The 13597-nt window shown below is 41.8% G+C and overlaps 1 protein-coding gene across 1 annotated transcript; it reads left to right on the top strand.

Annotated features, from left to right (window-relative positions):
* The first annotated feature begins 383 nt into the window (after positions 1-383).
* TRMT6 (tRNA methyltransferase 6) lies at positions 384-13374 on the top strand. Its single transcript, XM_036246024.1, has 11 exons — positions 384-622; positions 4170-4297; positions 6007-6116; positions 6659-6750; positions 7008-7091; positions 7366-7490; positions 8665-9023; positions 9419-9504; positions 10107-10209; positions 10310-10396; positions 11731-13374. The coding sequence occupies exons 1-11, from the start codon at positions 495-497 to the stop codon at positions 11920-11922; spliced, it is 1494 nt and encodes a 497-aa protein (XP_036101917.1). The 5' UTR covers positions 384-494; the 3' UTR covers positions 11923-13374.
* Positions 13375-13597: the final 223 nt, after the last annotated feature.

Here is a 13597-nt window from a genome sequence, read left to right as displayed (position 1 = left end):
CGGGCCGAGGAGCCGCCGCGGTCCTCGGATGACCCCGGCCCAAGTCCAGCAGTCCTCTTCAGCCGCAGCTCTCCCGCCGTCCCCGCGCGGGGCCGAATTTCATCTGTCGGAGTCCCTCAGGGACCACTACGTCCTCGAAGGCTCGCGGACAGATGTGTAGCACCTCAAACTGACGTTTAACCTCCTTCCAAGTTCTTTTTTGGCGCGGCTGTGACGCAACTTCCGCCCAAGGAGCGGGGAGGCGGGAAGGACAGGACGGAGTGCAGCCAATCCAGGCGTTGGCCAGACGGAAACCTGAGGCTTCCGGAAGCCGTCCAGAGGCTCCGACCGGAAAGCGGAAGCGGCGCTCAGCACGTGGGGGCGGTGCCGCTCGGGGGGTTCTGCGTCCTCTCAGTCTGTGGGAACTGAAGCTGGCTGCGGCGACCGCTGTGGAACAGCGGCGGGGCGCGGGGGTCTGGACAGAGGCTGCGGAGTCGGGCGACCCGCTGAGCGTCATGGAGAGCTCAGGGGAGCAGCCGGACCCACAGCCACCGCACCCCGGGGACCACCGCATCCGCGACGGCGACTTCGTGGTGCTGAAACGGGAAGATGTGTTCAAAGCAGTGCAAGTTCAGCGTAGAAAGTGAGTCAGGTCGCTGACCTTAGGGGCCCAACGCCCTATCTTCTAGATACCCCCTCCCTTCATGTCTTCCCACGTAACCCTCTCACCGGGTCCCATTCTTGGCGCTCTGCATCCCCAGCATCCTCTAGTTATCGCCTCTCAGATCTTCCCACAGAGGCCATTCCTCCAGGAGCCCACCCTCGGCCCTCAGGGCCTCCCCTATCCCTCCTGCCGTCCTACAGAGTCCCCCTTCCGTGGCCTCATACCTGGCCCTATACCTTCAGCATCCTTAGTCTTTCCACAGAGCCCCTTTTCCACTTTTGGCCCTTGAGTGCTCATGTGCCCCCCCTACCTCCCACCACCACGCTCACCCCACCCCCTGTCTTGGGGTTCTTCCCCTAGGTCCTTAAGATCTTCTCTCCTGTTTTCTTCCAGGACCCACCCTTCACCCTCTGATTTCATACTTGCCTCTGCCCCCCCCCCCCCCCATGGACGCTTCTTCCTCCCTAATCCCTCAGCCAGGATCAATCCCACTAAAATTAAACCTTTCCGACTTTGTGTCGTCTTCTGGGCCCTTTTCTCTACCTAATAGGACTACCTACCTATCTACACTGAGTAACTTCCTGTAGAAGGTGTGATCACTCTAGGATTTCCAAGTTTTACAAAAACCAGGAATGCGTGGTTTGGAAAAGTTAAATTGCACAAATGCAGTTTGCTCAAGGTGTCAGAACAGGAAATTCGCTTTAGTTTGTGAACCTGCTGATTAGTATTAGATACTAATACAAATACTTTGGGTTCGTATTAGAAAAGTGGGAATTTTGATAACTTTTAGCAGAGATGGTGAGGTTGTTAAGTCTTAATTGCTTGTTAGTGGTGAAAATGTATTGACGTGTTTTGGATAATTATCTGAAAAGTATAACCAAGCTTTCTTTTGAGTTGGGTTGTTATAGTACTTTTGACAAAGAAGCAGAGTTCAATGCAGTGTTAAGAGACTAGCTAGCAGACCATAAGTCCAGATATTGTGAGATGTGAAATTTCTGATACATATTCAGTTCAGATGAATTATTTTACTTCTTTGTGAATCACACTGTAACTGGTATTTGAAGTGAAACAGGTGTCATAAGAAAATAGTCTAGTAACAGTCCACAAAGCACCAAATGGTGACAACCAAGCTTTTTTGCACAAACACCGATCCACTAAAGAGAAAAAAAAGAGGGGAAGGATTTTTTTTTTTTTTTTTAAGTCCAGAAATAGAAGCATTTATATATGCCAGCTTTTAAACATTTTCAAATTCTCCATTGATAAAGTACTCGTTTGGTGGTTGAAATTAGAGAAATTTTATAGTGTATCCCTTATCACTACTGTGTTTTTGTATTCTTGAAACCAGTAATTTCTTTTTTCAGAATATCTAATTAGAAATGTGTGCTTGCTTCCAAGTACATAAGTTTTGGAAAGTGCCAATAATTATTTAAACTTTTTAATTGAAATATAATAGTGCACCAACATTCTTGGGTTGTAAGTTCTATGAATATCAAAGTTGCACAACTGTATAATGACCGTGTAGGTTAAATTTTGTTGTTGTTTTTTTTCTTGTTCTGTCCTTTTAAGTAGCCTAATTTTGAAATGCAGTTGTTTGTGTGTGCTTCTTAATAATGTACTCTTTTAGACAAGAACTTTTTCATTAACGAGGCAGTCAGGACATCTTTATTTTGAAAAAGTATTCTTTATAATTTTTTTAAACTTGCAAATACTCTTCATCCCTTTCCTTGCCAGAAACCACAGCATTAGTTTACATTTTATTTAGAAAATTACCCTTTGAACTCAGCTCCATCCCAGGCCAGATTCTGTCTTCCCTTAGTGCTACACTCATCTGGTTGGGCAGAAGCAATCCTAGGTATCTAGAAGGAAATTGCAAATCCCACTCTTTACTAGCAAAGACTTGCCTCCACATCCCTCTGACTGGGTCCCACTTTCCCAACTAGGACAGTGACCTCTTGTCAGGCCAGTCAGTTTCCGTGACACAGGATCTTTTGCACATCAGGCCAACTACCAGAGGGGTAAACTCAACCCAGTGTTTTATTAGCACTGGGTACTCAAAGGACTTGGGAGGTGGGGTACACATCTAGGCTGAGCCGAGTTTCAGCTTCTCTACCAGTGTTTATATCAGCAAATATTTTCAGTGTCTGTTATGTATTAGGAACTGAAGACTCAGCAAAGCAGAGAGTTGGCTCTATCACTTAGGATCTTGCAGAAATTCACTCAGATGGTTCAAGTGAGGAGATTTAATGAAGATGTGACACATATACATTCAGAGGGGTGGCAAGGTTTAGAGAACCAGTAGATACTAGCGATGCACCCAGAGACTAGCAGTAGTAGGAAACCTTCTTCAAGGAAGCCTGGTTGATGTATCTTTTGCATTCTGTCGTGGTCAGCCTCCAGGGGCACAGAGAAAGGAAGAGAAGGTGTGGGGTGGGCACAAAGAAAATTAACCAGTACATGTCTTCCAAGATTCAGAGTTCTGTCAGTGTGGGCCATGTCCTGAAGCTAGGCAGGACATCCTGAGATCCATTGGTCTTTGGTGGGTGGACTGTGTGGTATAGTGGAAAGAACCAGGTGTTAGGGGCAGGCAGACTTGAATTTGAATCCTAGCTTCCACTTTTTAACTGTGAATCTTGGACAAGACAATAAGCCTCACATTGCTCATCTGCAAAGAGCTATGCCCCAGGATAACTGTGAGAATTAAGTTAGTACACATTGCCTAGTTCACATTGCCAACCTGGTACACATTGCCTAGCCCCAGACTGATGCTCAACTGATGTTAGATTTCTTTTTAAGAAAGGACAGTCTTTTGTTTCTTTTTTTTTTTTAGAATTTCCCTTTAAAATTTAAAAAGATAAAAAATCTGGGTAGTGGGATTTTGTTTGTAATGAGCCATACTCAATAAATGTTAATCTCACTGCAAAAAAAAAAAAAGAAAATCTGGGTAATGGGAAAAGCTAAAATCACCTGGTCCTCAGCAGAGCACCATCAGTGTTAGGCACCATTTCCAAGTGTGTCTAGTGTCCATAATGTTTATTTATAAATGTAATTTGCTTTTACTAGGTAATTTTTCAAGACAATAGCTGTGTAGGCTAGGGAATTAGTAAATCCCTGTCCCTCAATGATTGTTCAGTTTTGAGATTTTCTTAGGTAAGTTGCAAGGGGTGTCAGTGTGTGTCCATTGGCCTGGCAATCTTGGCAACTTTTTATGCTATTTAGGGAATCTCTAAAGCCTGTGAGTTTGGACATCCTGTCAGATAGTGCTAAATGAAGTAAGACCAGTGCCTCAGAAGAGGAATGTCTTGTCCTTGTTTCTCATTCCAAAATCAGTATTTATGTGGCTTCTTTATTAATGTTACATCTCTGCCCCAACCTGATTCTTTCTAGTTCATTTGTCAGTTTGTGTTCAGAGATAATGCTGTAGATCATTCTTTGTGTAGACTAGTTTTGAAATAGACTAGATTGAACCTGTCTTTTCTGTATGCAATGCAAATACGATTTAGCTAATTGATTGCATTTTCTTCCCCAGAAAAGTAACTTTTGAAAAACAGTGGTTCTATCTGGATAACGTCATTGGCTATAGTTATGGAACCACATTTGAAGTGACCAGTGGAGGAAGTCTTCAGCCTACGAAGAAAAAGGAAGAGCCTACTTCAGGTGCACTACTTTGGGTATATATAATAGGTGCTCTTGAGCTGGCTAGTCTGAAACCTGTCAACCCCAAGTAATTCTAAAGTGCTAGCCCAACCTATCTTCAAAGAAATCTAAACTCCTAATCTAAGAACTAGAGCTTGGTGAAATGAAGCAAGATCTGCCTTTGGCTTTGAAACACTTGGCTTCTGTCTCCAGCTCATCATTAACTGACTCTCTGACCTTGGGCCAGGCATTTAGTCCCATGAGTCCTTGCTGCTTCCATGTAAGAACAGATGCAGAGCCTTTTCAGTGCCCAGAAGCTGAGCAAAGCTTTGAGGTAGTTAACATTGGTGGAGGTTAAGAAGTCTGGCTTTGAATTCAGCTGACTAGTTTTAAGTTTCAACTCTATTACGTGCCTTGTAACCTTGGGCGAGTTATTTGGTTTCTTTAAGTCTTATATCCTCATCTGTAAAGTGAGGCTATAAACATTTAATACCTAGGCTATAGCGAGCATTCAGTCACATGACACATAGAAAGTTCTTAATAGTGCCTTGCTTATATAAAGGTCCCATAATTTTAGCTGTTATTAATTAGAATTAAAATTTAAAATTTGTTAGAATAAATGTACTTAACATATTTTATTAATAAAATAAATATTCTTAGTTTTTTAAATATGTTTTTATTAATTTTTTTGAGAGAGAGAGGTAGAAACATCAAGTGAGAGAGAAACATTAATCGGCTGCCTCCTGCATATCCCCTACTGGGGTTTGAGCCCAAAACCTGGGCACATGCCCTGATCAGGAGTTGAGCCAGGACCTCTCAGTCCATGGGATGACTTTCAATCCACTGAACCACCCCTTCCGGGCCTTAAATAAATTTTAAATTAAATAATTAAAATACTGTTAAAGTTCTGGTTCAAACCAGGTAGTTAAGTACTTTTAAATCAACATCCATATTTTTATTAAGTACCAAATATGTTCCAGGCATGGTTACTCATTGTGATTATAGCAGTTCATGATATGTATCATCTCATAAAATGTATTAATGGGGAACACCAAAAATAATCTAGTAGGTAAGCAAAGAGGGTCATTTCAGATGGTGATGTGTGCTGTGAAGATGACAAAGCAGGGAGGTGTATTAGAGGCTGATTGGATGGGGTGAGACTTGGCTGAGATGATGAGCTCAGCCCTGAGTGATGGAAAGGATCCAGCCATTCACATCTGTTATAAGGGCATTGCAGGCAGAGGGGGCAGTAAGTACCAAAGCTCTGCAGTGGGAGCATGCTTAGGGCTTAGGAACAGAAAGAGGGGCAGTGTGGTTGAGTATGGGGGTCACAAAATGAGACCAGAAAAAGGTAGCCAGGGTCCAGATCTTACAGGACTTTGCAGGTCGTCTTTGGACTGTATTCTATTTGCTATAGGAAGCCTCTTTGTAGTTTTGTGCATCAGAATAGGTGAGCCAGTTTGCATTTTGAAGAGAACTCTGCTTTCCAGGTGGATTGTATGAGGGTAAGAGAGGGACCAGGAAGATGAGTTAGAGGCTTAGAGTAGTCATGGCAAGTGGGTAGTAGGCTGGGGTGGAACTAGAATGCCAAATTTGCATGTACATTCCGCTGGAACTGGAAGGCTAAATTTGAGTGATTGATGGGCTGGAGATAGATAAGAACTTAGAAGAAGGAAGATCTTAAAAATAATTTCAGAACATAAATGTCATAAAGCAATTTCCTTCCTTAGAGACCAAAGAAGCGGGCACTGATAATCGAAATATAGTTGATGACGGGAAATCTCAGAAACTTACTCAAGATGACATAAAAGCTTTAAAGGACAAGGGCATTAAAGGAGAGGTAATATTCAAAGGATATTGTGTTTTGTTTTTATTTGGTATTTAGGGAATTGCTTGGTTTTTAAAGCAGAATTTACCTAAGGTAAAATGTAAAAATACTGCATACTTGTTAGAAATAGCTTGGAATGTACATGCAATTCAGTATATCAACAATTTCATTTCTTTATGCAGGAATGTAAGTGAATGATATTGCTAATACTGTTAGCAAAAGAAACTTTAATAACTTAGCGCATATTAGAGCTTAACTTTATTTTCAGTAATGTTTTCAGCCAGAGTCTTCAAGAATGACAATTTCCTTTCCCTCTCTCCTTTTTTTATTGTATATCTCTCTTCTTTTACCTTGGTTTAAATGGAGTTATACAGGCTTGTATTTTAATACAAATCTAGATAGAATAAAAAATTACAAGGTTCATCTATGTGGATTTCTGTGGAAAGGGGACTGGAGAATCAGACCTTTGGACACATTCTGGGTAAGAAACCTTGGAAGTGATCTGTTCTGTGAAAAGAAAATTTCAGGAAATCTGCTTGCTCCTTTTCTTATAGGAAATAGTTCAGCAATTAATTGAAAATAGCACAACATTCCGAGACAAGACAGAATTTGCTCAAGATAAATATATTAAAAAGAAGAAAAAGAAGTAAGTTTTTGTTTGAAAAGGATGGAAACATTAAATCTTTTTGTAGATTTAAAAAACATATTATTGCCCTGGCTGGTTTGGCTCAGCAGTTGGAGCGTCAGCCTGAGGACCAGAGAGTCCTGGGTTCAGTTCCCGCTAGGCCCTAGCGGCTAGGGGCACGTACCAAAAAAATATGTGTGTGTGTGTATATATTATTAAAAATAAAATATATTTAAACCAGTTTTTAAAATACGGCATTCTGTTTTTTCTTCCCCCAGATATGAAGCCATCGTTACTATTGTGAAGCCATCCACCCGCATCCTTTCAATTATGTATTATGCCAGAGAACCTGGAAAAATTAAGTACGCTTTGTTTCCTTTCAAAAGTATAATTAGGGGAAAATTTCTCTTTAAGAAAGTCATGATTTTAAGTAAAATGAAAAACTTGCTCACCTGCATAAAGTATCCTCCTACTTCATAAATTGTAAGTTCTTTTTACTGTTGCCTCCAAAGCAATCGATAATTTTATCAACATACTTTTTTATGAACAAAACTTGAAAAATGATGATTAAAATAACAGGCCTTGCTTAGCTAAAAATGAATGAATCATCTTTTTTCTTTTCTTTATTTTTTTTAGCCACATGAGATATGATACACTAGCCCAGATGTTGACATTGGGAAATGTTCGTGCTGGCAATAAAATGATTGTAATGGAAACGTGTGCAGGCTTAGTGCTGGGTGCAATGATGGAACGAATGGGAGGTAAGTTTTAACATTTTAAGTTTATGATTTGAGTAGAGGGGTCTAAAAATTTAAATATTTAATCTTATGGAAAATGAGGTGTCATTCCTGTAAGGTTATTGAAATGACTTGTGCCTGCACAGCTCCAGTCCCCAGGACCATCCTACACAGTCCGCATCTCCCAGCCTGCGCTGTGTTGGCACCCCATATGGCAGTTGTTCTCCCAAGCTTCAGTAGCAGTGGGGATGATTTTCAAGCCTGTGGCTGGCTAAGACCTCCAGAGCAGTGATTTCAGTAAACTCTTGGATAGCTGGTGCTCATCTTCTTGTCCTGAACTAAGTGGGGAAAATACTAGGGATATATTCTCTCCTGGAAGATACAACTCAACCTAATTTGCCTGCCCTTTCTCTGACCTATAGAAGATAATAACTGTTAACTGCTGCTCCGGCCAGTATTGCTCCATGGTTAGAGTATCAGCCAAAGGGTCTCACATTCGATTCCTGATGAAGGGCACATACCTGGGTTGCAGGTTCACTCTCCAGCCCTCTTTGGGCAACCATCTCACATTCGATTCCTGGTGAAGGGCACATACCTGGGTTGCAGGTTCACTCTCCAGCCCTCTTTGGGAAACCATCTCACTCACATTGATGTTTCTCTCTCTCTCCCCCTCTCCCCCCTCCCTCCCCTCCCTCCCCCCCACCTCTCCTCCCCTCTTTCCCCCTCCCCTTCCTCTTCTAAAGATCAATGGAAAAAAGAAAATATATACATATATATACACAAATATAAATATATATATATATATATATATATATATACACACACACACACACACACACACACACATATATAAATTACTTTTAACTATCTTGTTTGGAAGTAATGGCACTGGACTGAGGGAAGCTGAGAACCAGTCACCAATCATGCGACATCCAAATTTGCACAATCACAGGGTTTTACTGCAGTGTCAAGTGGGAGTAAGCCTGTTTAAGACTTCCTGTTTATCTGTTTTGGAATTACATTGCATCCACTGGGAATATTTATAGACTCCAAACTCTCAGAGCTCCTGCGTCATCTGTCAGCCTCTGAACAGAGTGAAGTAGAGAGACCTTTAGTCTTCACACTGTGATGAACGCTGATGATTTGCAAAATCTGAGTCACCTTCATCAAGAGATGTTTGTTTCTTTTGTCTGTTCAGGTTTTGGCTCCATTATTCAGCTGTACCCTGGAGGTGGCCCAGTTCGGGCAGCAACAGCATGTTTTGGATTTCCGAAATCTTTCCTCAGTGGTCTTTATGAATTCCCCCTCAACAAAGTGGACAGTCTCCTAAATGGGACATTTTCTGCTGAGATGTTGTCTTCAGAGCCAAAAGAGGGTGCTTCGGTTGAAGAAAGTAATGGCACACTGGAGGACAAACAGACTTCAGAACAAGAGAATGAAGACAGCATGGCAGAGGCCCCAGATAGCAGTCACCCCAAAGAACAAGAAACTATGGAAATTGTCTCTCAAGATCCAGAGTATAAGGAGCCTAAAGAGAGAGGAAGTAAAAAGGATTATGTAAGAATGTTAAAGAGTCCCCACAGCCCTCATAATACCCCCCTCAGGACCTCAGTTAATTTTATTTAAGCACTGAGATTGATTTGGCTTTGCAGCGTCAGCTCCCAAAATAGTACGTATCACAGCAGATGGAGAAAGAGTGTGTGTGTGGGTGCTGCACACACACGTGATATAATCTTTGGGGTAGAACTTTATGATATAGAAACATTGTATATAGGCAGCTGAATGATGGTTTTATAACCTCTAGGCTTTCTTGTGTTTTCAGCTTCCTTATAAATGACCTTCTGTTGCTTTAGTCCGAGTTGATAAATATTGTTGAAATGTTTTGACAGGCCAGCGTTTCCATAAGCCTGACTGAATGACCTCAGTACATTGGTTTCTTATTTTTCTTGAAGATTCAGGAAAAGCAGAGAAGACAAGAAGAGCAGAGGAAAAGACACTTAGAGGCTGCTGCTCTGCTGGGTGAAAGGAATGCAGATGGGTGCGTTGATGAAAGAATGCAGGCGACACCTTGCTGCGCGTGGGCTCTGCCTCAGAGATGAACATTCTCTGCTTGTCTGCTCTGAATCTAGTGGGAGCAGAGATGATGGTTCTGTCTTGGGTTTTTGAAGGAAGGAGGTTGCATCTGGTGGAGGTGGGAAATTGGGCTGGTTTCAGAGTTTTCAAAGAAATTTGAGATTTCTCCAGTGATGGTGCATCAGCTGCAGCTGTGGGTGGTGGGTGGGGCGTTGAGATTGACGTGAAACTGGCTAATGCGAGGGCTAAGGAGACCTGCCAAGAAGAGAGATTCTGGTGCCTCAAAGCCAGCGTCACTGTGTTGGATTTGTTTCCAGATAATAGTTTTAAATCAAGAATGTCAAATGCTACTTGGAGTTGCCAAGTACCGAGAGAGCTTATAATTCAGTTTGTGTTTCCCAGAAATTAATAGTTCATGATTTTATTTGGAATTTCTGGAGCATTGTATTTAAAGCTCCTCCTTATGTAAGTCACACTAATAAATACATGGATATTTTAGATGTAGTTTGAAACCTATGCTCCATTTTAGAGGCATAGAGAGTAATATATCCAGCATCTTTCTTGCAGTTTAATTGTAGCCAGTCGTTTCCATCCCACCCCACTGCTGCTGTCGTTGCTGGACTTCGTGGCCCCTTCAAGGCCGTTCGTGGTCTACTGTCAGTATAAAGAGGTACTACTAAAACGGAATGGAGGGGGGTTCTTGTATCCAAATATTGATTCTCAAATTGTGTCCCTAGAAGTAGTTAACAGAACTTTCTTTATGCCTTCAGCCTCTGTTGGAGTGCTACACAAAACTGCGGGAAAGAGGAGGGGTCATCAACCTCAGACTGTCTGAAACCTGGCTCAGAAATTACCAGGTACGTGTTCTTACAGCCAGTCCCAGGAGCTGCTCTCTGAGTCTCCGGCTCCTTGCAGTAGTGCCAGATGTTGTTAAATACAGATGTCACTATTTCTGTCTATCAAGATGAAACAGTCTCATACCTGTAACTCAGAGAAAGGGCCCTAATCTATCCTGACCCTTTTTTTCTCCTTTCATGTCAGGATCTGTTACTCTGTAACTCTAGTCCAGAGACATTTAAAATGCAAACCATTGTGGTTGTGTTTACTCAAGGTCTCAAGATCACTGTGGAGGAAATAATTGATAATAGAAAAATCCCCAGGCCAGAAAAGTGACCCTCTCCTCTCTGCTCGGATGTCCTTGCAGCAAGTTTTCAGGATTTACTGATGGGCTCCGTGTCAGTTCAGGTTCTCTGGAAGGCATATGTCAAGATGGAATTAGAAGTGTAAGAGATTTTATCAGGGAAAATGTCTTTGAAAGATGAGGGGTGGGAGCAGGATTAGGTGGGGAGAGTCGCCAGACCATAATGCAGGTCTGGTGCCTATGAAAGAGGAAGGCGAAGGGGGAAAGGAGGGGAAGGGCCTAGAGTGCGTCTCTGAGAAGTTGACAGCTAGAATCATGGGGAGCAAAGACTTCCCGTTAAAGGAGCCCTGTGTTGGGCAGAAATGGTGCAGTCCTGGTAGCCCTGCCTAGGTATTGACTTGGAGCAGCCATGGCCTTGCTGGGAGTGAATGCTATAGCAGATCCCAAAGGAGCAGCTGCTAGAGACTTCCTGCTGCTTGGAATCCTCACAGCCAGTTCCCTCTTGAGAGATCTGGGGGAACACTTCCATGCCGCCACAGGCCCTGCCCTGCCACTTGGACATCTTGCTTAATACAGGACACTATAGCCCTTGGCCATCGTGTCCTTCCTGCAGCCATCTTATTTAGCTGTGGTAGCAGCAGAGAAGAAGTCTTGTCTGAGTTAACAGGGAGGCTCTGGTGTATGTCCAGTAGCTACCTCTTCATGAACCCAAGCCCTGCTGTTAACCAAGAAGACATGAAGCATCCTGGAGCTTAGGGGAAGAAATCTCAGGCCCAGAACACTACACAAACCATTTGTCCATTTGCCACCAGAAACTTGCTTCAGGTTTAAGAGAAACAGCTTCAGTTTTGTTTTTCACAAGAAAATCACTTAAACCAATTTCTATACTTTTATTAGTGTTATTAAAGGGAGGGGCTCCTTAAGAAATGGTCCATTTAAATCTTCAAGAGAATCTGTGTCATTTAAATTCTGATTTCTGGTGTGTATATTGTTAGCATGTACTTGACCTGCGTAGAAAAACATGAGTGTCTGTCTTTCTGTCTTGATTAGGTTTTGCCAGATCGAAGTCATCCCAAACTACTGATGAGTGGAGGTGGGGGATACCTTCTCTCAGGCTTCACTGTTGCCATGGACAGCCTTAAAACAGATCCCAGTCTCAAATCCAACTCAAGCACTTTAGAATTACACAAGACTGAAGAACCAGCAGCTAAAAAACGGAAATGCCCAGAGTCTGACTCTTAACCTTTCAAAATTTGCTTTGATTTTTGTTCTCAGGCATTATACATTTAGTAATTAAACTTTAAATGTTATTACTAATTGGTTTTTCATATCCTAAGAAATAAGATCATGTGTTCACACCTGTTCCTGGGAAAGATAAATAACCTTTTACTCACCTCTGACAGATGGGCTGGTCTGTGAAAATCTTGAGCCAAGATACCCACGCCTGGGCTGTGCAGTGGACTAAGATGTGGCCAAGTCTGTTTGTTTCACCACAATGCCCTCAGTATTTTAGTACTCTGTGCAGGTATCCTGAAAATTTAGACATCCTAAAAATATATTTATATAAGACTTTGTTTATGTGTTAAGCTAAGCCGAATAATACAGGATAGCTAAAACTTGGTGGGTAAAGGAAGGAATTTGTGGAAGAAATTTCCCTGTTCATTCCACTCTGTTACTTAAGCAATACAGATGTATGAGTGTGTTAGATTTACAGTACCAAAAATGTCCACCCTGTCCCCTACAGTGGAAGAAACCTTTTTACAATTCCAGATTTTTTTATTTTAATAGTTGACAACCTAGAGAAGTTCAAGTATTTATTTTGTTGCTTTTTGTTGTTGTTGTTGATAGAAAGGTGTAGTATGGTACTTTTTGCATTAGTTTACCAATCTCATTCTTTGTTCTAAGTTAAGTGATCAGAAGTTTTGCATACTATTCAGTTAAAGGAAAGAAAGAGTTTTTCCCCTCTCCAGAGGCTTATGGAGATAGGTGTATACACATACATATGTACAGTAAGTCCTCATTTAACGTCAGTAGATTCTGTGACTAAGCAAAAACGATGTATATCGAAACCAATTTTACCATAGGCTAGTTCATAGAAACAAGAATTAAGTTCTCTAGCATCTCATCGATGTTATAATGAAATGATATTGAGCAAGCCGATGTTACTCGAGGACCTTCTGTATGTGGATGCTGGTATATACTCATACATATAGATATTTATACATACACACACAGAGAGACAGAATGCATTATCTCTGTGAACTCTGACAATGTTTAGCACAGGGCTTAGACCAGCTCTCATTGCATTAGTGTCACTCCTTGTCAAATGTATTTTAAAGTGCCTTTTTCGGTGATTATTAATGCTGGTTTGTTGAGTCTGGCATGATTAGGTGGTCTTTCTAAGCTCTGAAAAAATATAATCACATTATTTGGTCATGTGCTGCAACCAAGAAAAGTGTTTAAAGTAAGCCAAGGCTTTTGTGCGTGAGTCTTGCTCGCTGAACGCGCTCATTGTGTGTGTTGCTCACATCGTTACAGTATCGATAGATGTAGATCACCCAGCGAGGAGCATCAGAGAAAAAGAACTTGCTTTTCCTAATGGCATGTACTATTCTGATAATGGCCAATGTGATTACCAAGTACAGTTTTTATTCCCTTTTATTAAAACAATTGTTTTTAAAGAATAAAAGTGTTCCCTACCATGATCCATTGGACTGACATTAATGATGCGTCTGTGACACCGAATTCACTGGCTTTCGACAGCTTGTGACACATGGTCTGAGTAAGAAAATGTGCACTGATTAGCACCTCACTGAACAGGTCTTTGCAAACTGTCCTTGCAGTTGTCACCCACATACAACCAGTCAAGTTTGGTCAAGGGGAACACAATGTGTGCACATACTTCATTTAGTGGTGG

This window comes from Molossus molossus, unplaced genomic scaffold (genome assembly GCF_014108415.1).
Source record: "Molossus molossus isolate mMolMol1 unplaced genomic scaffold, mMolMol1.p scaffold_m16_p_6, whole genome shotgun sequence".
In the NCBI taxonomy this organism is placed as follows: domain Eukaryota; kingdom Metazoa; phylum Chordata; class Mammalia; order Chiroptera; family Molossidae; genus Molossus; species Molossus molossus.
This window is presented reverse-complemented; position numbering and strand designations above follow the sequence as displayed.